We start from the raw sequence: 23579 nt of genomic DNA, 5'->3' as shown, positions 1-23579 counted from the left end.
GGGTCTCAGGACACCTTCTCATCCTGTAACAGCACCGCAGACCCAGGAGCTTTTGTTTAAGTGGGCCGTAGTCGTTGATAAGGAGTCCCTGGGTGGTGCAAACGGTGAACAAGCTTGGCTGCTAACCAAAAGGTTAGATGTTCAAGTCCGCCCAGAGGTACCTCAGAAGAAAGGCCTGACAACTTGCTTCCGAAAGGTCGCAGCCTTGATGACCCTATGGAACAGTTCTACTCTGAAACGCACTGGGTTGCTGTGAGCTGGAGCTGACGTGATGGCAGCTGTTTTTGGTTTTTTTCCCCACTGACATTCCATAGTAGTGCAGTCTGGCCCCATGCCTCCTCCGTCTTGCCCTTGGCTCCCTGCTCCTGGAATCCTCGGCCCAGCCCTGCATCCAAGCTGTCACCATTGCTATTGCCACTGCTGGGAGCCCCTCTCCTCCTCTGGCTGCCTGACTGCTCCTTCTCTGTTGGTTCCTCCAGAAACGCTTCCTGACCTCCCTCCAGGTTCCACTGAGGCCTCGATTCTCCTGGGCTGAGCTCCCCACTGGGCTGGGAGCAATGTAGGGGACTCTGTCCCTGTTGTATCACCAATGCCCAGGGAGTGAATGAATGGTGTGTGAAATGAATGAGTGAATGAATGCATGAAGGAATGAGTGAGTGAATTCATGAGTAAGTGAATGAGTGAGGTTTTCAAGAAACTCCTTACGGTAGTCCGGCACTTGGTGGGGTTGGAGACAAAGGGTAGGCTCTTGATCCGTAAACTGTGAGTATTCCCCCACCCCCCGTCATCTCAGTGCCAGTTTAGCCCCCTGGGCTCCCCACCCCGCCGTGTGACAGCAGCCCCCACCCTACCTGTCATGAATTGAATTATGTCCCCCCAAAAATGTATCAACTTGGTTAGGCCATGATTCCCAGTATCATATGGTCGTCTTCCATTTTGTGATTGTAGTTTTTTATGTTAAAAGGATTAGGGTGGGATTGGAACACTGCCCTCACTCAAGTCACCTCTCTGATCCAGCATAAAGGGAGCTTCCCTGAGGTGTGGCCTGCACCACCTTTTCTCTCTCAAGAGATAAAAGGAAAGGGAAGCAAGCAGAGAGTTGGGGACCTGATACCACCAAGAAAGAAGCACTGGGAGCACAGTGTGTCCTTTAGACCTGGGGTTCCTGCACAGACAAGCTCCTCAACCAGGCGAAGATTGATGAGAAGGCCAATAAAATGTTTTTCCCCTGGGGCTGACCCCCTGAATTTGGACTTTTAGCCTTCTTTGCTGTGAGGAAATGAATTTCTCTCTGTTAAAGCTATCCACTTGTGGTATTTCTGTTATGGCAGTACTAAATGACGAAGACACTCCCCTTCCCAGCACCCCTGCAGCCACCTCCTCCAGAGGGCCCCTCCGCTGACATCACAGGAGGCAGGCTGGCAGGGCCAGGTGGGCTCAACATCCGCTGTCCCTGCCACTGAGCCCACAGTGACATTGTGTTAACATCAGGAGAACAGTCAGCCTCAGCATCCTTGGCACCAGCAGGTCCCAGTGTCGTGGGCGTGGATGACCCTTTGAGGGGCACAGCCCCTCAATCCTCCTGCAGCTGACAGAAGGCCTGGGGCCCCGGCTGAGGAAAAGATGGCCAGTAGTGATGGTGGATGGGGTCAGGCTTCACTCGCTCTCTGTGTGACCTTGGGCCAGCCACGTCCTTGCTCTGTGCCTCAGTTTCCCACTTGGTAATATGGGGACTGCCCAGTTGGACACAGGCTGTTATCATCATTACTATTGATCCCAGAGAGGTCTGGAGGCATCTGTTACGGATTGAATTGTGTCCCCTCAAAATATGTATTACTGTTATAATATTTACAACAAAATACATTATAAATCCTAACCCCTATCCGTGTGGATGTGATCCCATTTGGGAACAGGGTTTTCTTTGTCAGGTTAATGAGGCCACATCTGTGTAGGGTGTGTTTTAAGTTTATATAAAGTTTATATCAGATCATCTTGGAAGAAGTAGAGCCAGAATGCCCGGCAGAAGCACGGACGGTGAGACTACGTCTCACATACTTTGGGCTTATTATCAGGAGGGACCAGTCCCTGGAGAAGGATTTCAGGCTTGGTAGAGGGTCAATGAAAAGGAAGACCCTCAACGAGATGGACTGACACAGTGGCTCCAACAATGGGCTGAAGCACAGCAACAACTGTGAGGTGGCGCTGGACCCGGCTGTGTTTCATTCCATTGTACGGATCGCTATGGGTCGGAACCGACTTGATGGCACCCGACAACAACATCATCTCTGAGATACAGAAAGAGCCACTTAGGCACAGAAGCAAGCAAGCACAAATGGGGGAAGATAGACAGCACGTGAAGATGGCCAAGGAACAAGGAGCAGAAGCTGAAAGAGACAAGGCACCTTCCCTCAGAGCCGAGAGAGAGAGAGAGAGAGAGAGAGAGAGAGAGAGAGAGAGAGAGAGAGAGGGAGGGAGAGGGAGAGAGAGGGGGAGAGAGAGAGAGAGAGAGAGAGCCCTCCCCTAGAGCGGGTGCCCTGAATTCATACTTCTAACCTCCTCAACGGTGCGAAAATAAATTTCTGTTTCTTAAAGCCACCCCCTTGTGATATTTCTGTGATAGCCGCACTAGAGAAGTAAGACAACATCCAAGAGAGGCAGGGCCAGGAGGGGGTTGGAAACAACCCAGGCAGCACCCATTCCGCAGATGGAAGCCAGAGAAGGCCAGTGTTGCGCTGCATTGAGCGGGGTCCCAGCTGAGTGCCCTCCCCACCCCCCCGTACCTCGCCAAAGACCAACCTCACGTCTGTGGGCAACTGACAAAAGCAGCCAGCCGCCCTTGCACTTATCGTTTATTTAAGTCACATAAAAATCCCCCTCGAGCTCCTGGAACTGATATGTTCACGTCACAACTGTCAGCATAATTCCTGTGTGCGTTTTTAAAAACGGCAAACCTCACTGCTGGGAGGGTGAATGTGTGGTTGTTTGAGAACTGACAACTTGGGGGAGGGTTCGTGATGCATCTCCTGTCAACGAGACAAAGTCCCCGTCTCCCTTTGCAAAGACAGCGGCTGGCGACCCGCCATTTGTGCCAAAACCAGCCTCCAGATACAGATTGCTCACGAAGCAGCCTCAGCTGTGCTTGGAACCGGTGGCCCTGTTTGGACTGAGCTATGGGGTCGCCGTGAGTCAGGATGGGCTCAATGGCAAGCAGTTGACTGGTTATGTGGAGGACACCTGGCGGCCAGTCTGGGGTCCCAGCAGTAGGACTCTGTCCTCTGCCTTTGCGGGGATCTCTCTCTTCTCTCTGGAGGGTTCCTTGCAGCTGAGTTGGGGTCCTTGGTTCGGCATGCCCTTTCTTAGTGGCTGCTGGTGATCTCGGGGTGGTGGGTGGGCCACGGTGTCAAGAGGTGGTTCCCCCTGGAGTTGCTTGATGAGTCAGAATCTTTAGGGGGCGGAGGTTGTCTGTCTCATTCATCAACGTCTCACTGCTGCTGCTGCTGCTGTTAGTTGCCAGAGTGGGCTCGTACTCGTGGCGACCCCATATACGACGGTCTTGTGCCACCATCAGGCCCTCCCTTAGTAATTGTGGGACAGAGCCAAACGAATGGTTTGCTATTCTTGCCTCCTCTTTCTGAGCTGGAAAGAGGTACTGGGTCTTCCATGAAGGTCAAGGACCAGGACTTGTCACTGTTGGGGGACAAAGGCTCAGGCTGGGGTATCATGGGGAGTGGGTTTGGCATCCACCCGGGGCTCTGTCCTCAGAGTGGTCTGATGGTTTTGCTCATCTTGTGCTGGCCTTCACTCAGGTAGGGGTTTGGGGCCTTCTGGGCCATGTGCCAACTTTCGATGGGCAGTGACGGCCTCCAGAGCCTCGGCGCTTGGGCCGCCTGGCTGATGCACCAAGCCAAAGCAAATCCATTGCCGCCACGTGTGTTCCAACTCATGGCGCCCCCGTGTGTGTCAGAGTAGAACTGCTCCACAGGGTTTTCTTGGCTGTCATCTTTATGGAAGTAGATCATCAGGCCTTTCTTCCACAGAGCTGCTGGGTCGGTTCGAACCCCTGACCTTTAGGTTAGTAATCCAGAGCAAACCATTTGGGCCACTCAGGGACCCAGCTGATGCACAGAGTACCTTGCGTTGTAAAAACAAGGGCACTGGGCAGGGATGGGAGACAAAGAAGCCTGGAGTGGAAGGGCCTTTTGCAGGGCACCCTGGGGAGGTGCCAGGCTCCAGGTGATACAGAGGGACCCCCGGGTACATGGCCCCTGCCCTCCATGCTTCTGGTCCTTTAATTAACATGTGCGAAACAGATCAGAAACAAAAATGCAAAAAGCACACCAAATTCCCAAATGTCCCCAGCCTAGCCCAGAGGCTCTGTGGTGGGGTTCACAGACCCAAGCCCACTTGGAGATCCTGCATTTCTCATGGCTGGAGAGGCAGACATTTGAGGTGTGACAGCTTATCCCCGGGTTGCACTCTGCAAAGCACTCAGCATCCTTGGTCCTCAGCACTAAATACCACCAGCTCCCTCCAGTCATTGGGATAACCCAAAACGCATCCCCTTCTGCCAGGTCGAGAAGCATCCAAATTTTCCACTGAGGCCAGGGCCAAGATCCTCAAAAATTGTGTGGCCAGTCAACCGAACCTAAAAAATACTCGCTGAGAAGCACAACTGGAAAAGGTGCCTGGAGAATGTGCCTGCTCAACTTCTGATCAGATTCATAGAGATACAGATTCTTAGGATTGGAGGGGACCATGCAGGGCCATCTTCTGCAGATGCCACCCAGGCTTTTCTTAAATTCCCTCACAAACAGGGAGCTCACTCCCTCCAGGGGCCACTTGTCCAGTGTTTGGACCACACTAGAAAGGTCTGCCTCTCATCCAAGGGAGGCTGGCCTCTCGAATGTGGACCCGCTGGTCCGGCCTGGCCACCTTTCAGGCATCCCTGGCCTCCAGTCCACTTGGGTTTATTTTTCTAAGTGACCTTTGAAACACTTTAACGTCTAGTACCCTGCATCTTCCTCCTTCCAGATCTGCGCCTCTGGAACGAGCCTATTTCCGAGTCAGCTTCTCATCCTCTTGGCAGGAAGCCCATGTGGTGAGTCCCCACTGGGCACTGGAGGGATCGGAGAGTGGAGGCAGCTCATTCTCTCGGAAGGAGGTATTGATCATGATTGTCCTTTGGTGTGGAGTCCACGTTCGAGAGGCTTGAGAAGGTTCTGGGTCGAGGGGGTTGTGGTTTTTAATGGTAGAGTGACACTGATCAGCAGTGACTCCTGATTGCAGTGTGGACTCTGAAGCTCACAAGGAGGGTGAGTGTTCTTAGAGGTGAATGTGACTTTTGGACATGAGGTCAGAGCCCGGGAGGTGCCCAGGCCACAGCCCTGCTAAGACGTAAGCTTCCAGGCTAGAGCCTGAGAGCTGCAGGGGCCGCTCTGGAAGGAAAGGCACAGGAACAAAACCAGAGGCAGCCAGGGTGCCGCCTAGGCATCTGTGGCTCCGACCTGGGGTGAGTGACGGGGAAGAGAAGGGTCTTAAACCAGGACCTGGTGTCCGGCGCTGGCCAGGGGTCAGCTGGGACTGTGAGAGGTGTCTCTGAGGCCACAAATTCTGAGAGCAGCAATGGAGGCCACCAAGTATGCACGGTCCCAGCCCTTCTCGTTTTTCTGGGCCATGAGTTCATGAGTGTGGAAGGGAGGAGGGCTGAGAAGAGGTCCTTTTCCAGAATGCGCTAGTACTGAGTAGTTGGAGAAAAGTGTTTTCAAGCAGCTCAAAAGGACACTGGGTTTTAGAGACGGATGAGAGACTGGCATCCTCAGAGGAATGGAACCCTGGGTGAGGCAGGGATGAGATCGGGGCCAGAGGGCAGCTGACAGAAGTATCTCGGCACCTGGAGTCTTCGTACGTGTCCTTCTTTGTACTCACTTCACCTCAGGACATGCTGGAGAGGGAGAAACACAGGCTAAGCTATTTTCTTTAAAGAAAGTGGAAAACACCGTTCCACGTTCATGTCATCCAAAAGAATGATCGAATCTGGCTTTGGCGAACTTTCAGCACCTGCCTCTTGAAGGGTACACCTTCCAAATGTTGCTCTGAAGCGGGCTTCCTTCCTGGGCCCAGAAGAACAAACCCCAGGGCATTGTGCCTTCAAGCAATCCAGAGGGAGGTTTCAACATCCATCCGTTCACCCGCCCACCCGCCCATCCGCCCATCCATCCATCCATCCATCCATCCATCCATCCATCCATCCATCCATCCATCCATCCATCCATCCATCCATCCATCCATCCACCCATTCACCTATCTGTCCATCATTCACCCGTCCACCAACCCATCCATCCATCCATCCATCCATCCATCCATCCATCCATCCATCCATCCATCCATCCATCCACCATCCACCCATCCATCCATCCACCTATCTGTCCATCATTCACCTGTCCACCAACCCACCCATCCACCCATCCATCCATCCATCCATCCATCCACCCATCCACCTATCTGTCCATCATTCACCCGTCCACCAACCCATCCATCCATCCATCCATCCATCCATCCATCCATCCATCCATCCATCCATCCATCCATCCATCCATCCATCCACCCATCCACCTATCTGTCCATCATTCACCCGTCCACCAACCCATCCATCCATCCATCCATCCATCCATCCATCCATCCATCCATCCATCCATCCATCCATCCACCATCCACCCATCCATCCATCCACCTATCTGTCCATCATTCACCTGTCCACCAACCCACCCATCCACCCATCCATCCATCCATCCATCCATCCATCCACCTATCTGTCCATCATTCACCCGTCCACCAACCCATCCATCCATCCATCTGGAGCGAGGGCGAGACATTGAAAGAGGCCATGGGAGATGGTCCGCTTTGTCACTGAGGCTTTGGGGGGGCCTGGCTTAAGGTGTGCACTGCTGTCAGGGCTGCTACATACCCCAGCTCTGGGGCTTCATTCACATGCTGGTCTGTGTAAATGGTGCTCCTTAGAGTTGGGCGGGACATGTCGGTGACCCAGTAACCACGCCTCCCTGACTCCCCGGTGGGGCTGACCCCCCTACAATATATCATGGGGCTTGTCTCCTGCAGTGGGCTCCACTTAGAACATTTCCAGAAAGGCACCAACCACATGGCTTCACACCCACCTTGTCTCCTGATCTTCTATGACCGGAGCTGACCTGTAGGAGAGGGAAGGAGCGTGAATTACTTGCCAATCTGTCAGAGCCTCAGCATTTTCTACATGTTGGTCAAGACTATAAGCCTCACGGGCCAACACGGCTTCATCTTTGTCTGGTACAAAGCGAGTGTCAGAGACAGTCAGCTGCCGAACAAACGGGCCAGGATAGGCATCACAAGAAGACCAGTGAGCCCCTCTGCCGAAGGAAAATGAACCCACTAATGCTGTTCTGGACTCCCTGGAGGGTGCAAACAGTGAACGTGCTTGGCTGCTAACTGAAATGCTGGTGGTTCGAGTTCACCCAGAGGCACCACGGAAGAAGGCCTGGCGGTCTACTTCTGCAAACTCGGCCATTGAAAACCCGATGGAGCAAAGCTCTACTCTGACACACATCAGGTCTCCATGAGTTGGCGTTGACGCGATGGCAATTTTTTTTTTTTAATGGAGACAGGAAAAAGATCAGTGGCTGCCAAGTGTTCAGGGGGAGGAGGGAGGGATGAATAGGGGGGCACAGGGCATTTTTAGGGCAGTGAAACGATTCTGTATGATAACGTAATGGGGGACACACAACATAATGCATTCGTCAAAACCCACAGGACTGTACAACACAAGAGTCAACCTGAACGCCAACTAGGGACTTCAGTTAGCAATAACGTATCAATATTGCTTCATCAGTTGTAAAAAAAATATAGGAAGAAATGCAGAAGTTAATACTAGGAGAAGCTGCGTGTGTCCGGGAAGGGGCATATGGAACTCTGTGCACTTTCTGCACAATTATTCTGTAAACCTAAAACTGCTCTACAACATATTAAAGTCTATTTTTCAAAAAGGGGGAGATTGAGATGTTCTGGCTGAAGGTGGAGGGCTGGGGGTGAGCAGCAGCCACTCCGTTTGGGGACGACCCCAGGTGTTCTCCTTGTCCAACACCCTGCGTTTGGCTCCTGCCTACTGCGTGAAGCTCTAAGCATTTGTGGGACATTTCGAGGGCACCCCCTTCTGGGAAAAAGCCCTTGAGCTGGCTCCAGCATGCAATGCTTCCTGTAGAAGCCCCCCCTGGACGGGACTGGGTGGGCTGGATTCGGCCGGACTCACTTACTTATGTGGTGTGGAAATAAAAATGTATACCCTCCAGACTTGCTGGAGTCTCACGACTGAGAGATCAAAACCACCCCAACTCTTAAGGAAAGAACCTGTTTATAAAATAACTAACAACGAACCCCAGTGGCAAACCCATTAAGCGCTCGGCTGCTTACCACCCACCCAGTGGCTCCGTGGGAGAACGACCTGGCGATCTGCTCCTGTAAACATGAGAGCCTAGGAAATCCTATGGGGCAGTTCTACTCTGTTACATGGGGTCTCTGTGAGTCGGAATCGACCCCGTGGCACCTCTGACAACAACAAACCTTAATTAAGACTTGAACTTTCTTGTCCCACTATAGAAACCCTTGATTTTTTTTTTTTTTTCCTGCCGGCAGATGCTGCCCAATTCATGAATCCTTTGGTCCTGCTCAAATAAACTCATACATTTATAATCTGCCTTGTTGTTGTTCTTGTGTGAGCCATCGAGTCAATTCCGACTCATAGTGACCCTACAGGACAAAGTAGAACTACCCCGTAGGGTATTCTAGGCTGTAATTTTAATGGAGTCCAGGTGGCACAGAGGTTAAAGCACTCAGCTGCTAACCGAAAGGTCAGTGATCTGAGCCCACCAGCCACCTCCCGGGAGAAAGATGTGGCAGTCTGCTTCCGTAAAGATTTGTAGCCTTGGAAACCCTATGGGGCAGTTCTACTCTGTCCTATAGGGTTGCTATGAGACGGAATTGACTCAACGGCAGTGGGTGGGAATCTTAACAGGAAGAGATGGCTAGGTCTTTCTCCCGCAGAGCCATTGGGAGGGTTTGAACCGCTGACCTTTTGGTTAGCTGCAGAGTACTTCACCGTTGTGCCACCAGGGCTCCTTAAAATCTGTCTTGGTCTCTGACTTTGGATATCGCCTTGTTCGTGTCACCCACCTTGCTCCTGGGCTGCGGCCCACCAGCCTTCCCCTGGGGTCTCAGCAGACTCAGTAGGGGTCATGTGTCACCTGCAAGGTTACCTGCTCTCTGCTGCTGCTGCTGCCGCCGTCATCCCTGGCTTCTCTTCAGCCCTGGGCAGGACAAACTCTGGCTGGGGCCGCCCACTGAGGACAGAGAGAGCCAGGTGCTGAGTGGCCAGGGACCAAGGGGCTGAGAACAGAGTGGGCCTGGGTCTGTAGCCCCAGCTCCAGGAACTGCCCCTGGGAGTGCTTACCCAGGAACACGGAGGTCGGGGGGACCTCTGCCCAGGGCCGGGGGTTAAATGAAGGGATGGCTGGCTGCAAGGGGGTGGGTGTGAGGAGAGGAGAGACCCTCGACTTCCTTCTGAGCTGGTCATTGGAGGCACAAATGTGCACTTATTGGGTGCACCCTGCCCACCCTCTCCCACCCCATGCACACTATGAGGCACTGGGTCAGCCACCAAGGGAGGGCCCAACTCAGCCACCAGCCCCGTCCTCCACCCACCTTAGACCCAACAGAGGTGGCTCTGAGCCTACCTTTCCCTCCTGGCCCTGATCCTTTCCTCTTCGTACCTGGAATAATGAAAAGGACATCAGACACAGCTCAGATACAGCCCTCTCTTCTGTACACATGCACTGCCAGGGGGTTTCCCTCCTTTTGGGAACAAGGAACCATCTCCTTGTAGTATCTGAATACACACCTGAGCAGTGGGTACAGTTCCAGTGGTCAGGCTTCTGTACCTACTTCAGAAGCTCCTTAGCCTTGAGATGAGAAGAACTGGATGGTGCCTGGCTACCATTACTGAATGTTTTTATCAAGCGCCCAGTAGCTGAATCTTGATCGAAAGGGGAAAAACTGTGGAACAGAATTTAAAATTCTTGCAGAATCCAGACTTACTGTACCTACTGAGACTGGAGGAATCCCTGAATCTATTGCTCTCAGAAAATCTTCAAACTATGAACTGAAATTATCCCGTGAAGTCATCTTTAAGCTAAACTGTTCAGCTAAATTAGTAAAGAATGTCCTATATGAGCACTGTGGTCTTTTGAAGAATTACCTATGTGAGGTCAAATTGTCAACAGTAACTCTAAAATGTAGATGAGAAATTTAGGGGGTAGTGAGTCCAGGCCAACGGTGGTGAAACAAAATGGGGAGCAATAACAAGAACAGTGACACAACATGAAGAAAGTAACCAGTGTCATTGAACGGCACATGTAGAAACAGGAATGGCTGTGGGTTTTGTGAGTTTTTTTTTTTTTTTTTTTACCAAAATAAAAATTAAAAAAAGAAAAAAAAAGTTCTGCCAGGGCAGAGAGCACTGATTTTGTTAATGTGCTCGGCTGCTAACTGAGAGGTTAAAAGGTTTCAGTACACCCAGAGGCACCTTGGAAGAAATGCCTGGTGATCTACTTCCAAAAAATTAGCCACTGAAAGCCCTACAGGGTGCAGTTCTATCCTGACATACATGGACTCAACTCTATGGCAACTAGTTATTCCAGCATCTGGTGTAGTTGTTACCTGGTAAATGTTTTTGCCGAACTCGGCATCAGTGATTGGATGGTGCCATTACGCATCGGCACTCTCGCTGATGTGGGGTTGTCTATACACCCCCACATCAGGGTTGACAAACTTTTCCTGTCAAGGGCCAGACAGTAAACACTTTTGGCTTTTCGGGCCACATGGTCTCTGTCACAACTTAACTCTGTCATTGTAGTGAAAGCAGTCAGAGATGACAGGTAAACAAATGGACATGGCTGTGTGCCAATAAAACTTTATTTACAAACACAAGTGGGGGGCCAGGTTTGGTCTGTTGACTCCTGACCTGTACTAAATGTGTCAGGCTACTGTGCTCTTTGACTTCAAAGATGTGCTTGTGTTATGAATGGAATTGTGTCCCCCCTAAATGATATCCTGAAGCCCTAACCCCTGTACCTGTGAACATGACTTCGTTTGGAAATAGGGTCTCTGGAGATGTTGGCAGTTAATTTAACATGAGGTCATACTGGAGTAGGGTGTGGCCTAACCCTGTATGAGTTGTGTTCTTATAAAAAAAAGAAGAGTCAGAAACAGAGACAGAGGAAGGAGGGCCACGTGACAATAAATCTACCAGCCAAGGAACATCTGGGGCTGCCAGCAGCTGGGAGAGACAAGGAAGCATCTTTCCCTAGAGGAGACAGAGAGAGCACGGCCCTGCTGACACCCTGATTTTGGACTCCCAGATTCTAGAACTCTGAGACAATAAATTTCTGTTGTTGAAAGCCACCCAGACCGTGGCTTTTGTTACAGCAGCTCTAAGAAACCAATACAGCTTGCTTCCTCTGTTTCACTGGGGGCTGGGAAAGCACAGAGCTGGCCCTGCCAGAACTGCACCACCATAGAGTGGAGTCCACCACTCGTCTGTCAGTTTGTCCTACTGTGGTGGCTTGCCTGTTGCTGTGATGCTGGAAGCTATGGGACCGGTATTTCAAATACCAGCAGGGTCACCCATGATGGACAGGTTTCAGCCGAGCTTCCAGACTAAGATGGACAAGGAAGAAGGACCTGAAGATCTACTTCTAAAAAAACTGGTCAGTGAAAACCTTATGAATAGCAGCAGAACACTGTCTGATATAGTGCTGGAAGATGAGCCCCCCAGGTTGGAAGGCACTCAGAATACAACTGCGGAAGAGCTGCCTCCTCAAAGGAGAGTTGACATTAATGACGTGGATGGAGTCAAGCTTTCGAGACCTCCATTTGCTGATGTGGCACAACTCAAAATGAGAAGAAACAGCTGCAAACATCCATTAATAATCAGAACATGGAATGTACGAAGCATGAATCTAGGAAAATTGGAAGCTGTCAAAAATGAAATGGAACCTAAACATAAAGACTAAAACGATAAAGATCACAGAAGAAAAAATAGGGACAACGTTAGGAGCCCTATACAAGGCATAAACAGAATACAAAACATTACCAAAAATGATGAAGAGAAACCAGACATCTGGGAGCTCCTAAAAATCAAACACCTATGCTCATCTAAAGACTTCACCAAAAGAGTAAAAAGACCACCTACAGATTGGGAAAGAATTTTCAGCTATGACATCTCCGACCAGCGCCTGATCTCTCCACAAAAAGACAAACAACCCAATCAAGAAGTGGGCAAAGGATATGAACACGTACTTCACTAAAGAAGATATTCAGGCAGCTAACAGATACATGAGAAAATGCTCTCGATCATTAGCCATTAGAGAAATGCAAATTAAAACTACGATGAGATTCCATCTCACTCCAACAAGGCTGGCATTAATCCAAAAGACACAAAATAATAAATGTTGGAGAGGCTGCGGAGAGATTGGAACTCTTATACGCTGCTGGTGGGAATGTAAAATGGTACAACCACTTTGGAAATCTATCTGGCATTTCCTTCAAAAGTTAGAAATAGAACTACCGTACAACCCAGAAATCCCACTCCTCAGAATATTCCCTAGAGAAATAAGAGCCTTCACACAAACAGATATATGCACACCCACGTTTATAGCAAAAAGCTGGAAGCAACCAAGGTGTCCATCAATGGATGAATGGTTAAATAAATTGTGGTATATTCACACAATGGAATACTACACATCGATAAAGAACAGTGAGGAATCTGTGAAACATTTCATAACATGGAGGAACCTGGAAGGCATTATGCTGAGCGAAATTAGTCAGAGGCAAAAGGACAAATATTGTATAAGACCACTATTATAAGATCTTGAGAAATAGTAAAAACTGAGAAGAACACACACTTTTGTGGTTATGAGGGGGCGGGGAGGGAGGGTGGGAGAGGGTTATTTACTGATTAGTTAGTAGATAAAAACTACTTTAGGTGAAGGGAAGGACAATACTCAATACACGGAAGGTCAGCTCAACTGGACTGGACCAAAAGCAAAGAAGTTTCCGGGATAAAATGAATGCTTTGAAGGTCAGCAGAGCAAGGGCTGGGGTTTGGGGACTATGGCTTAAGGGGACTTCTAAGTCAATTGGCAAAATAATTCTATTATGAAAACATTCTGCATCCCACTTTGAAATGTGGCGTCTGGGGTCTTAAATGCTAATAAGCAGCCATCTAAGATGCATCAACTGGTCTCAACCCACCTGGATCAAAGGAGAATGAAGAACACCAAGGTCACACGATAACTATGAGACCAAGAGACAGAAAGGGCCACATGAACTAGAGACCTATATCATCCTGAGACCAGAAGAACTAGATGGTGCCCGGCCACAACCAATGACTGCCCTGACAGGGAGCACAACAGAGAACCTCTGAGGGAGCAGAAGATCAGTGGGATGCAGACCCCAAATTCTCATAAAAAGACCAGACTTAATGGTCTGACTGAGACTAGAGGAATCCCGGCGGTCATGACCCCAAACCTTCTGTCGGCCCAGGACAGGAACCATTCCCCAAGACAACTCATCAGACATGGAAGGGACTGGAAATGGGTTGGAGAGAGATGCTGATGAAGAGTGAGCTACTTGTATCAGGTGGACACTTGAGACTGTGTTGGCCTCTCTTGTCTGGAGGAGAGATAGGAGGGTAGAGAGGGTTAGAAACTGGCAAAACTGTCACGAAAGGAGAGACTGGAAGGAGGGAGCAGGCTGACTCATTAGCGGGAGAGTAAGTGGGAGTATGGAGTAAGGTATATATAAGCTTATATGTGACAGACTGACTTGATTTGTAAACGTTCACTTAAAGCTCAATAAAAATTATTTAAAAAAATGAAATGGAATGCATAAACATCGATATCCTAGACATTAGTGAGCTGAAATGGATGGGTATTGGTCATTTTGAATCAGACAATCATATGGTCTACTATGCTGGGAATAACAAATTGAAGAGGAATGGTACTCCATTCATTGCCAAAAAGAACATTTCAAGATCTACCCTGAAGTACAACGCTGTCAGTGATAGGATAATATCCATATGCCAAGAAGGAAGACCAGTTAATACGACTATTATTCAAATTTACACACCAACCACTAAGGCCAAAGATGAGGAAACTGAAGATTTTTACCAACTTCTACAGTCTGAAATTGATCAAACATGCAATCAAGATGCACTGAAAATTACTGGTGATTGGAATGCAAAAGTTGGAAACAAAGAAGAAGGATCAGTAGTTGGGAAATATGACCTTGGCAATAGAAACTATGCCGGAGATCACACGGTAGAATTCTGCAAGACCAAGGACTTATTTATTGGAAATACCTTTTTTCAACAACATAAACACAACTATACACATGAACCCCACCAGATGGAATACACAGGAATAAAATCGGCTACATCTGTGGAAAGAAATGATGGAAAAGCTCAATATCATCACTCAGAACAAGGCCAGAGGCCAACTGCAGAGCAGATCATCAGTTGCTCCTATGCAAGTTCGAGCTGAAGCTGAACAAAATAAAACCAAGCCTGCGAGAGCCAAAGTATGATTTCGAGCATATCCCACCTGAATTCAGAGGTCATCTCAAGAACAGACTGAAGTATTGAACACGAATGACTAAACACCAGATGAGTTGTGGGATGACATCAAGGACACCATAACGAAGAAAGCAAAAAAAAAAAAGACAAGACCCAAATGGATGTCAGAAGAGACTCTGAAACTTGCTCTTGAAAGTAGAATAGCTAAAGCGAATGGGAGAAATGATGAAGTGAAAGAGCTGAATGGAAGATTTCAAAGGACAACTGGAGAAGACAAAGTATTATGATGACATGTGCAAAGACCTGGAGTTAGAAAACCAAAAGGGAAGGACACGCCCAGCATTTCTCAAGCTGAAAGAACTGAAGAAAAAATTCAAGCCTCGAGCTGCAATGCTGAAGGATTCTACGGGCAGTTGTTCGATCAGAACAAGGGGCTACTGCATGGTTTAAAGTCAAGAAAGGTGTGCGTCGGGGTTGTATCCTTTCACCACACTTATACAATCTGTGCGCTTTGAGCAAATAACCTGAGAAATTGGACTATATGAAGAAGAATGAGACACTGGGATTGGAGGAAGACTCATTAACAACCTGCGTTATGCAGATGACACAACCTTGCTTGCTGAAAGTGAAGAGGACTTGAAGCACTTACTGATGAAGATCAAAGACCACAGCCTTCAGTATGGGTTACGCCTCAACATAAAGAAAACAAAAATTCTCACAACCGGACCAAGAAGCAACGTCATAGTAAACAGAGAAAAGACTGAAGTTGTCAAGGATTTCATTTCACTTGGATCCACAACTAAATGCCCATGGAAGCAGCAGTCAAGAACTCAAAGAACGTATTGCATTGGGTAAATCTGTTGCAAGAGCTCTTTAAAAGGTGAAAAGCAAAGATAACACTTTGAGGACTAAGGTGCACCTGACCTAAGCCTTGGTATTTTCAATTGCCTCATATGCATGGGAAAGGTGGACAATAAATAAGGAAGACCAAAGAAGAACTGATGCATTTGAGTTATGACATTGGCAAAGAATATTGAATATATAATGGACCGCCAGAAGAAGGAACAAATCTGTCTTGGAAGAAGTACAGCCAGAATGCTCCTTAGAAGCAAGAATGGAGAGACTTTGCCTCCCATACCTTGAGCATGTTATCAGGAGGGACCAGTCCCTGGAGAAGGACATCATGCTTAGTAAAGTAGACGGTCAGCAAAAAAGAGGAAGGCCCTCAATAAGACGAATTGACACAGTGACTGTAACAACAGGCTCAAACACAGCAATGACTGTGCAGATGGCGCAGGACCGGGAAGTGTTTTGTTCTGTTGTACATAGGGTTGTTATGAGTCGGAACCCACTTGACGGCACCTAGCAACAACAATTATGTAGCCATTAAAAATCATGCTTGAAATGAAAAACAACAGGTGTTGGCAAGGATATGGAGAAACTGGAATGCTTATCCACTGACGGTGGGCTGTAAAATGACGCAGCCGCTGTGGAAAGCAGTGTGGTCACAGAACTACCACTGTTGTTGTTGGGGGCCGTCAAGTTGATGCCAACTCACAGTGACCCCACGTGACAGAGCAGAACTGCCCCCATAAGGTTACCTAGGCTGTAATTTTTTTTTAATTGATTAATTTATTTATTATGCTTTAGGTGAAAGTTTACAAATCAAGTCAGTCTCTCATATAAAAAGTTCTACACACATTGTTATGTAACCCTAGCTGCTCTCCCCCTAATGAGACAGCACACTTCTCCTCTCCACCCTGTATTCCTGTGTCCATTCAGCCAGCTCCTGTCACCCTCTGCCTTCTCATCTTCCCTCCAGACAGGAGCTGCCCACATAGTCTCATGTGTCTACTTGAGCCAAGAAGTTCACTTCTCACCGGTATCATTATCTATTTTATAGTCCAGTCCAATCCCCGTCTGGAGAGTTGGCTTCAGGAATGGTTCCAATCTTGGGCTAACAAAGGGTCTGGGGACCGTGACCTCCAGTGTCCCTCTAGCCTCAGTCAGACCATTAAGCCTAGGCTGTAATTTTTACAGAAGCTGATCATCGGGTCTTTTCTCATGCAGAGCGACAGGTGGGTTTGAACCACCGACCTTTTGGTTAGCAGCCAACTGCTTAACCCCTTTGCCACCAGAGCTTCTTAGAACTACCATATGACCCAGCAATTCCGCTCTCAAGACAAATAAAAGCAAGGACTCAAACAGATACCTGCACACCGTGTTCACTGCAGCACTATTCACAACGGCCAAAAAGTGGAAACAACCCAAGTGGCCGTCAACAGGTGATGGCGAACACAATGTGGTCCGTCCCCACAATGGAATATCACTCAGCCATAAAGAGCAGTGAGGTCCTGATATGACATGGACGAACCTTGAAAACGTTATGCTCAGTGAAATAGGACACACAAAGCGGCAAATATTGTATGACCCTACTTACATGAAATATCAAGAAGAGGCAAAAGTAGAGTCCAGGGTTTATTAGTAGTGGCCAGAGGTGGGAGGGAGGGGGAAAGAGGACTGGCTGCTTGGGGAGAACTGAGCTTCTGCCAAGGGCGACGGGCAAACTGGAGACAGAGGGTGGTGACAGCTGTATCACATTACGGACATAATTCAAGTCACCGAGCTGTACGTGTAAAAATGTTGACATGCAAATAGTTCATGATATATATATTTATACATAGTAAAACCTGCAAAAGCTGGAGCCCGTGTAAGGCAGAAACCTGCCAGAGAAAAAAATTCAAGTATTTTCTACCAAAAGGAGAGAGAGAAAAATGGTTAAGACTGTACCCTGTCAAAGATGGAAAACTTGCAAGACCCGGAAAAACAAGGCAGTCCCAGCGAGTTCCAGCTCGCACAGGTTTTACCACATAACCAGATCTCACTGTGAAACCTCTGAGAGCTGGAAGTCTCCCGTCTTTGACAGGGTATGGTCTTACTACTGTTTGTGTTGAGCTGAGCTGGCGGAACTGGAAAGTGAAGGGTGCAGGAACAGGTGGAGGACGGGGAGCCAGGGGCTGCTGGGGGAGTCGCGGCCCAGGTACTCACTGGAGGACACAGTCTGGGATCTGGACATTCTCCATGGGGATGAGCTGCTCCAGGTCCTCCAAGCTGTGCACGTACTGGATCTTGTTGATGAACTTCACGCTGGCAGGAGAGGAACCCCAAAGCACTTAGTGTGGTTACCCAGGGCCCAGAGAGAAGGATCGCAGGTAGGAAGCACCCACGACCCCATTCCAGAAAGCCCCGGGCACCTCCGCTCAAACCTCCCTCCCTACTTGGTCCCCACCAATGGGGTGCGGAGAGGAGGACCCAAAGTCTGAGCCCAAAGCCTTTGCAAGAAGGGAAGTTGCTATGAATTGAACTGTGTTTCCCCAAAATATGTGTTGGCATCCTAAACCCTATATATGTGAACGTAAGGAGCCCTGTGGCACAACGGTTAAGTGCTCGGCTGCTAATTGAAGGGCTGGCAGTGCCAACCACCAGTCAGTGGCTCTTTGGACCTGGCAATTGGCTCCTGTAAAGACTCCTGCCTCAGAAACCCTATGGGACAGTTCTACTCTGTCCTTTAGGGGTGTTAGGAATAGAATTGACTCGACAGCACATAACAGCAACAGACCTGTGCATGTAAGCCCGTTTGGGAATAGGGTTTTCTTCCTTATACTAATGAAACCATATCAGTGTACAGTGTGTTTTAAACCTGGTGACTTTTGAGATACAAAAAAAGAGCAGATTAGACACCGAAAGAAGGAAGCGCCAACTGGGGAAAGACACGTGCCATGTGGAGATGGCCAAGGAGCCCAGGAACGCCGGGGTTACAGAAGCCGAGAGAAGGATCTTCTCCCTGAGCGGATGCAGAGAGCCTTCCCCTAGAGCTGGTGCCCTGAATTTGGACTTCTAGCCTCCAGAACTGTGAGAAAATTCTCTTCTTTAAAGCTACCCACCTGTGGTATTTCCGTTACAGCAGCACTAGCCAACCAGGATAGAAATGTCTTAGCTGTGCAAGCAAGATGGGTTCCCACTGTGTTTGAAGGATCCAGAGAAGCAAGCACATTCTACTGGGTTCGCCTCTGGTTTTTCCATCATCTGTGAGAGGCTGTCAACAATTTCATCCTTCTTGGATCAACCATTAACACCCATGGAAGCAGCAATCAAGAAATGACACATTGCATTGGGCAAATCTGCTGCAAAAGACCTCTTTCAAATTCTAAAAAGCAAAGATGTCACTCTGAGGACTAAAGTGCACCTGACCCAAGCCATGGTATTTTCAACCACCTCATACACATGCAAAAGCTGGACAATGAAAAAGGAAGACCCAGGAAGAATCAATGCATTGGAATTGTGGTGCTGGCAAAGGATATTGCATATACCATGGGCTGCCATAAGAATGAACTCATCTGTCTTGGAAGGAGTACAGCCAGAGGGCTCGTTAGAAGCAAGGGTGGAGAAACTCCGGCTTGCTTACTTTGGACATGTCATCAGGGAAGACCAACCGCTAGAAAAGGACATCGTCATGGTTGGTACAGGGTCAACCTTAGTGAGATGCTGTCTTAGTTTCTTAGTGCTGCTATAACAGAAATACTCAAGTGGGTGGCTTTAGTGAACAGAAATTAATTTTCTTACAGTTTAAGAAGCTAGAAGTCTGGGTTCAGGGCTCCAGCACTGGGGAAAATCCTTGTCTCTTTCAACTACTCTTCCTGGGTTCCCTGGCGATCTCCACGCGGCATCAGTCTTTCTCCGCCCGCACTTCCTGGCTTCTGTGTCTAACCTGCTCCTTTTATATCTGAAAGTGATTGACTCAAAACACACCCTACACTGACACGGTCTCATTAACATAACAGCGAGAACCCTATTACCAAATGGGCTGGCACCCACAGGTATGGCATTTAGGATCACAATACAGATTTTGAGGGGACAGAATTCACTCATAACAAATGAATTGACACAGTAGCCTCAACGATGGACTCAAAGACACCAACGACAGTGAAGACGGCGCGGGACCAGGCAACGTGCTGTTCTGTTGAGCGTGAGGTTGCCGTGAGTCGCAGCTGACCCAACGGCAATTAACAAAACTGAGCCTCTTCTCAGGTGTTCCCGAGGAGACTTCCTGGGCACTGCTGTCACGGCTGAGGACGCCAGCCATGAAAGGGGGCACACGGGACAGGCGACCAACTGGCCATCCTTCACTGGTGAACAGCTGCTTCCCGCTCCAGCCACGACGCCCATTCTGCCCGGTACCGTGAGTTAGTTGCTTTCTCCTCAGCACGTGGCTTTGAGCTCGTGGTTATAATACTTTATTATGTTTTTGGTGAAGGTTTACACAACAGTTTAGGTTCCCATTCAACAATTTCTACACAAGTGATTCAGTGACATTGGTTGTTCCGTTAAAAATTTTTTTTTTTTGACCCTGACAGGGAACACAATGGAGCATCCCTGATGGAGCAGGAGAAAAGTGGGATGCAGACCTCAAATTCTAGTAAAAAGACCAGACGTAAGGGTCTGACAGAGACTGGAGGAACCCCCAAAACTATAGTCCCTGGACACCCCCTCCTCAGACAAAGATTAGACAGGACTTTAAACAAAGACTAATAAGAGTGAGGAGTGTGCTTCTTACCTCAATCATATACACGAGACCAAACGGCGGCTCCCGTGCAGAGGCAGGAGGAGAAGGCGGGAAGGGACAGGAACTGGTCGAATGGACACAGGGAACCCGGGGTGAAAGGGGGGTGTGCTCTCACACGGTGGGGATTGCAACCAATGTCACACAACAATATGTGTATAAATTTTTGTGTGAGAAATTAACTTGGGCTGTAAGCTTTCACCTAAAGCACACTAAAAAAAAAATAATTTTTCTTTTTATTAAACCCAAATTTGGTGAAATATAAAATAAAATTATTTTCAGGGTAAAATAATTTTTGTAATGATGAGAAGCACAAGGCCAAGAGAATATAATGGTAGACAAGTCAAAGAGAGTCCAGAGTGTGCCAAGGTTTGTCGAGAGGTTTTAATTTTTAGAGATTAGACAGAACTTGGGCTCAAGCTTTCAGGCACCCAGTGCAATTCAGTGTCTGAAAGGGGAAAAGAAGCCAGTTGCTTGGGAGAAAGCCAACAGTCACCGACTAGGAAATGAGCCTGATATTTTCTGCATGGATAGTCACGAAGTGGCTGTCGTGGCTGGAACTGACAAAATCCTCAACTGCTTTTGTACAGCTCAGATTTACTTTTATAATTAAAAACCAACACATATTGAAAGATTAGATAGGACGCTTAGGGGTCAGTGAGTTTATGCTAACAGGGGAGGAACAACCCAGAAGAGCAGGGTGAGAATGGCTGCAACAACGGGGAGAATGTCATCGATGTCACCGGTACACGGAGAAACTGCTGAATGGGTGTATGTTCTGCCGTGGATATTCTCAGCAATAACCAAAAAAATAAAATAAATTTCAAAAAAAAAGAAAAAAGAAGGTGGAAACGGTAAATTTTATGTTCTATATATTTTACAGAAACCCTGGTGGCGTAGCGGTTAAGAGCTACAGCTGCTAACCAAAAGGTCGGCAGTTCGAATCTACCAGGTGCTCCTTGGAAACTCTATGTATTTCACAAAAAGGGCAGAGGGGGCTTTGGGGTTAGAGTTTGCTTTTAGCGTGGATAATCCTATGACTTTTGGTTTCTTTTCCCATAGTAAAATTTGAGGATCTGACTTTGGGACCCCCCCAAAAATCAAACAAACAAAACAATAAAACTATCCTCGGATCACGAGTCCCCCTGCAGTGTGCATGAGAGACGGGGAAAGAGAAAATGGATAGAGACTCACAGACAGAAAAGGAGGCATCTCGCCGAGGTTGTTCTTAGTAAAAATAGATATAAGTTAGAACGGTTTAGTCCTTGTTACGAAGCAATAACACATCTTCACGACAGGGAAGCTGGGAATGCAGATGAAAAGACAGCCCACCCCGCCTACGATGGTGTCTGGAGATGGGACAGTTTCCTCCTCACCTGATGAAAGGGCGGGAGATGGCCAGCACCGTCCGGATAAACCAGGAGGGATGGACGATGATTAAGGACTTCAGGTTTTTTCTCAACCTGTAGGGGGAGGCAAAAAGGGCAAGATGGGCTCCTAGTGATACTGGGGGCTAGGCGGCTGGGTGGGGGCAGCGGAAGGGATGGAGAGAGGTAGGCATGTGTTCATCACTCATTCATTCCACAGGTGTCCTTCATGTACCTGTACCTGTACCATCTACCTGTATCAGGTACCCGTATCATCTACCTGTACCAGGTACCTGTATTTGTACCAAAAAAAAAAATTTTTTTTTCTTTTACCTGTACCAGGTACCATGTACCTGTGCCACATGTCTGTACCTGTACCAGGTACCCATACCATGTACCATGAACCTGTGCTACATACCTGTACCTATACCAGGTACTTGTACATGTACCAGGTACCTGTACCTCCATGGACCTGTCAAATCTGTGACCCCATCCAGGAGTTGTGGGTCCTGCAAGGGGATGAAGACATACCCTCTGAGTCCCGAAGACCCCAAGGTGGGCAGAGTAAGGGAGGGACCCCCATAGTGTATAGCAAGAGGACCAGGTGGGCAAAGTGTGAGTAGTCAAGACTGTATTCTCATACCTGTTATACATTAAATTATGTACCCCCAAAATATTTGTTGGAATCCTAACCCCTATACCTGTGGATGTGGTCCTGTCTGGAAACAGGCTTCTCTTTGATGTGTTAATTAGGTCATACCCGAGTAGGGTAGGTTCTAAATCTGATCACTTCTGAGTTATAAAAAAAGCAGATTAGACTCACACACACACACGCACACACACACGCACACACACAAACACATACACGCACACACATGCACACACACGCACACACACTCAGGGAGCAGGGAAGAGAGACGCCATGTGATGATCCTCTACAAGCCAACCAACCTAGGCTGAGTCCTCTTTGCAGAGGGGGAGTTGACCTCTAGCCCCAAGGAAAAAAATCAAACTGGGTGTTGTCAAGTTGATTCTGACTCACGGCGACCCCATGTGTGCAGAGTAGAACTGTGCCCCATAGGGTTTTCAAGGCTGTGACCTTTGGGAAGCAGATCCCCAGGCCTGTCTTCTGAGCTGCCTCTGGGTGGTTCGAGCTGCCAACCTTTGGGTTAGTAGTCAAGGGCTTAACTGTCTGCGTCACCCAGGGACTCCTGTTTCTAGCCCTGCTCTCTTCTTAGAGCCCTAGCTCTTGACACTGCGGCCGCACTGTCTCCCATTTCTGAAAGATTTCCCCGGGTGCCCTTGGTTCTGACCACATTCAGAAGGGCCACAGCCCTCAGGGTCCCTCGCTCTGCCTGATTTTCTGCCCCGAGGTGGCTCCCGCCCCTCGGTCCCCTCTGCCCCGCCCACCTCCTATCGATCATCTGGTAACACTTCTTCAGCCAGCCGATGCCAGGCATCCTTCGCCGGGGCGTGGCACCGTTCAGGTACACGATCATGTAATCCTCGGCCACCAGGAGCTCCAGGCTGCTGATGACATACCTGGCAGGGGAGGCAGATGACAGAGACCCAGTGCAGTGGGGCTGAGTCAGGAAGACCCAGCTCTGGGGGCTGGTGCCGTCCTCTTGGCCCACACCTGCCCCAGTGTGCCAGCCACGCCTGCTCAGTTGTCGTCTGTCCTGGCATGCTCCAGTGGGACTGGGTGTGAGTAACCCCAACCCACCCCAAATGTCCATCAGTGGGTATAACAATAGTAGGAACATTCCCGGTGTTGTGGGGTGCCATCGAGTCAATTCTGATCCATAGTGACACCATGTGACAGATAGAACTGCCCCGTGGGGTTTCCTAGGCTGTCATCTTTACGGGAGCAGATCGCCAAGTCTTTCTCCTGTGGAGCCGAGGGGTGGGTTCGAACCAG

At 48.7% G+C, this 23579-nt stretch overlaps 1 protein-coding gene across 4 annotated transcripts in view; it reads right to left on the bottom strand.

Annotated features, from left to right (window-relative positions):
• Positions 1–2832: 2832 nt before the first annotated feature.
• Positions 2833–23579, bottom strand: part of ATCAY (ATCAY kinesin light chain interacting caytaxin) — a 55435-nt gene continuing 34688 nt past the window's right edge. For all 4 annotated transcript variants that reach the window (XM_049876414.1, XM_049876412.1, XM_049876415.1 and 1 more), the window contains 7 exons: positions 23072–23203; positions 21671–21757; positions 17723–17821; positions 9777–9812; positions 9300–9383; positions 7173–7205; positions 2833–5941 (listed from right to left, as the gene is read on the bottom strand). In XM_049876414.1, coding sequence (XP_049732371.1) covers positions 5932–5941; positions 7173–7205; positions 9300–9383; positions 9777–9812; positions 17723–17821; positions 21671–21757; positions 23072–23203 — 481 coding nt within the window. In that variant the 3' untranslated portion in view covers positions 2833–5931. The remainder of the gene's footprint in view (positions 5942–7172; positions 7206–9299; positions 9384–9776; positions 9813–17722; positions 17822–21670; positions 21758–23071; positions 23204–23579) is intronic.

This window comes from Elephas maximus, chromosome 3, assembly GCF_024166365.1.
Source record: "Elephas maximus indicus isolate mEleMax1 chromosome 3, mEleMax1 primary haplotype, whole genome shotgun sequence".
Taxonomy (NCBI): domain Eukaryota; kingdom Metazoa; phylum Chordata; class Mammalia; order Proboscidea; family Elephantidae; genus Elephas; species Elephas maximus.
This window is presented reverse-complemented; position numbering and strand designations above follow the sequence as displayed.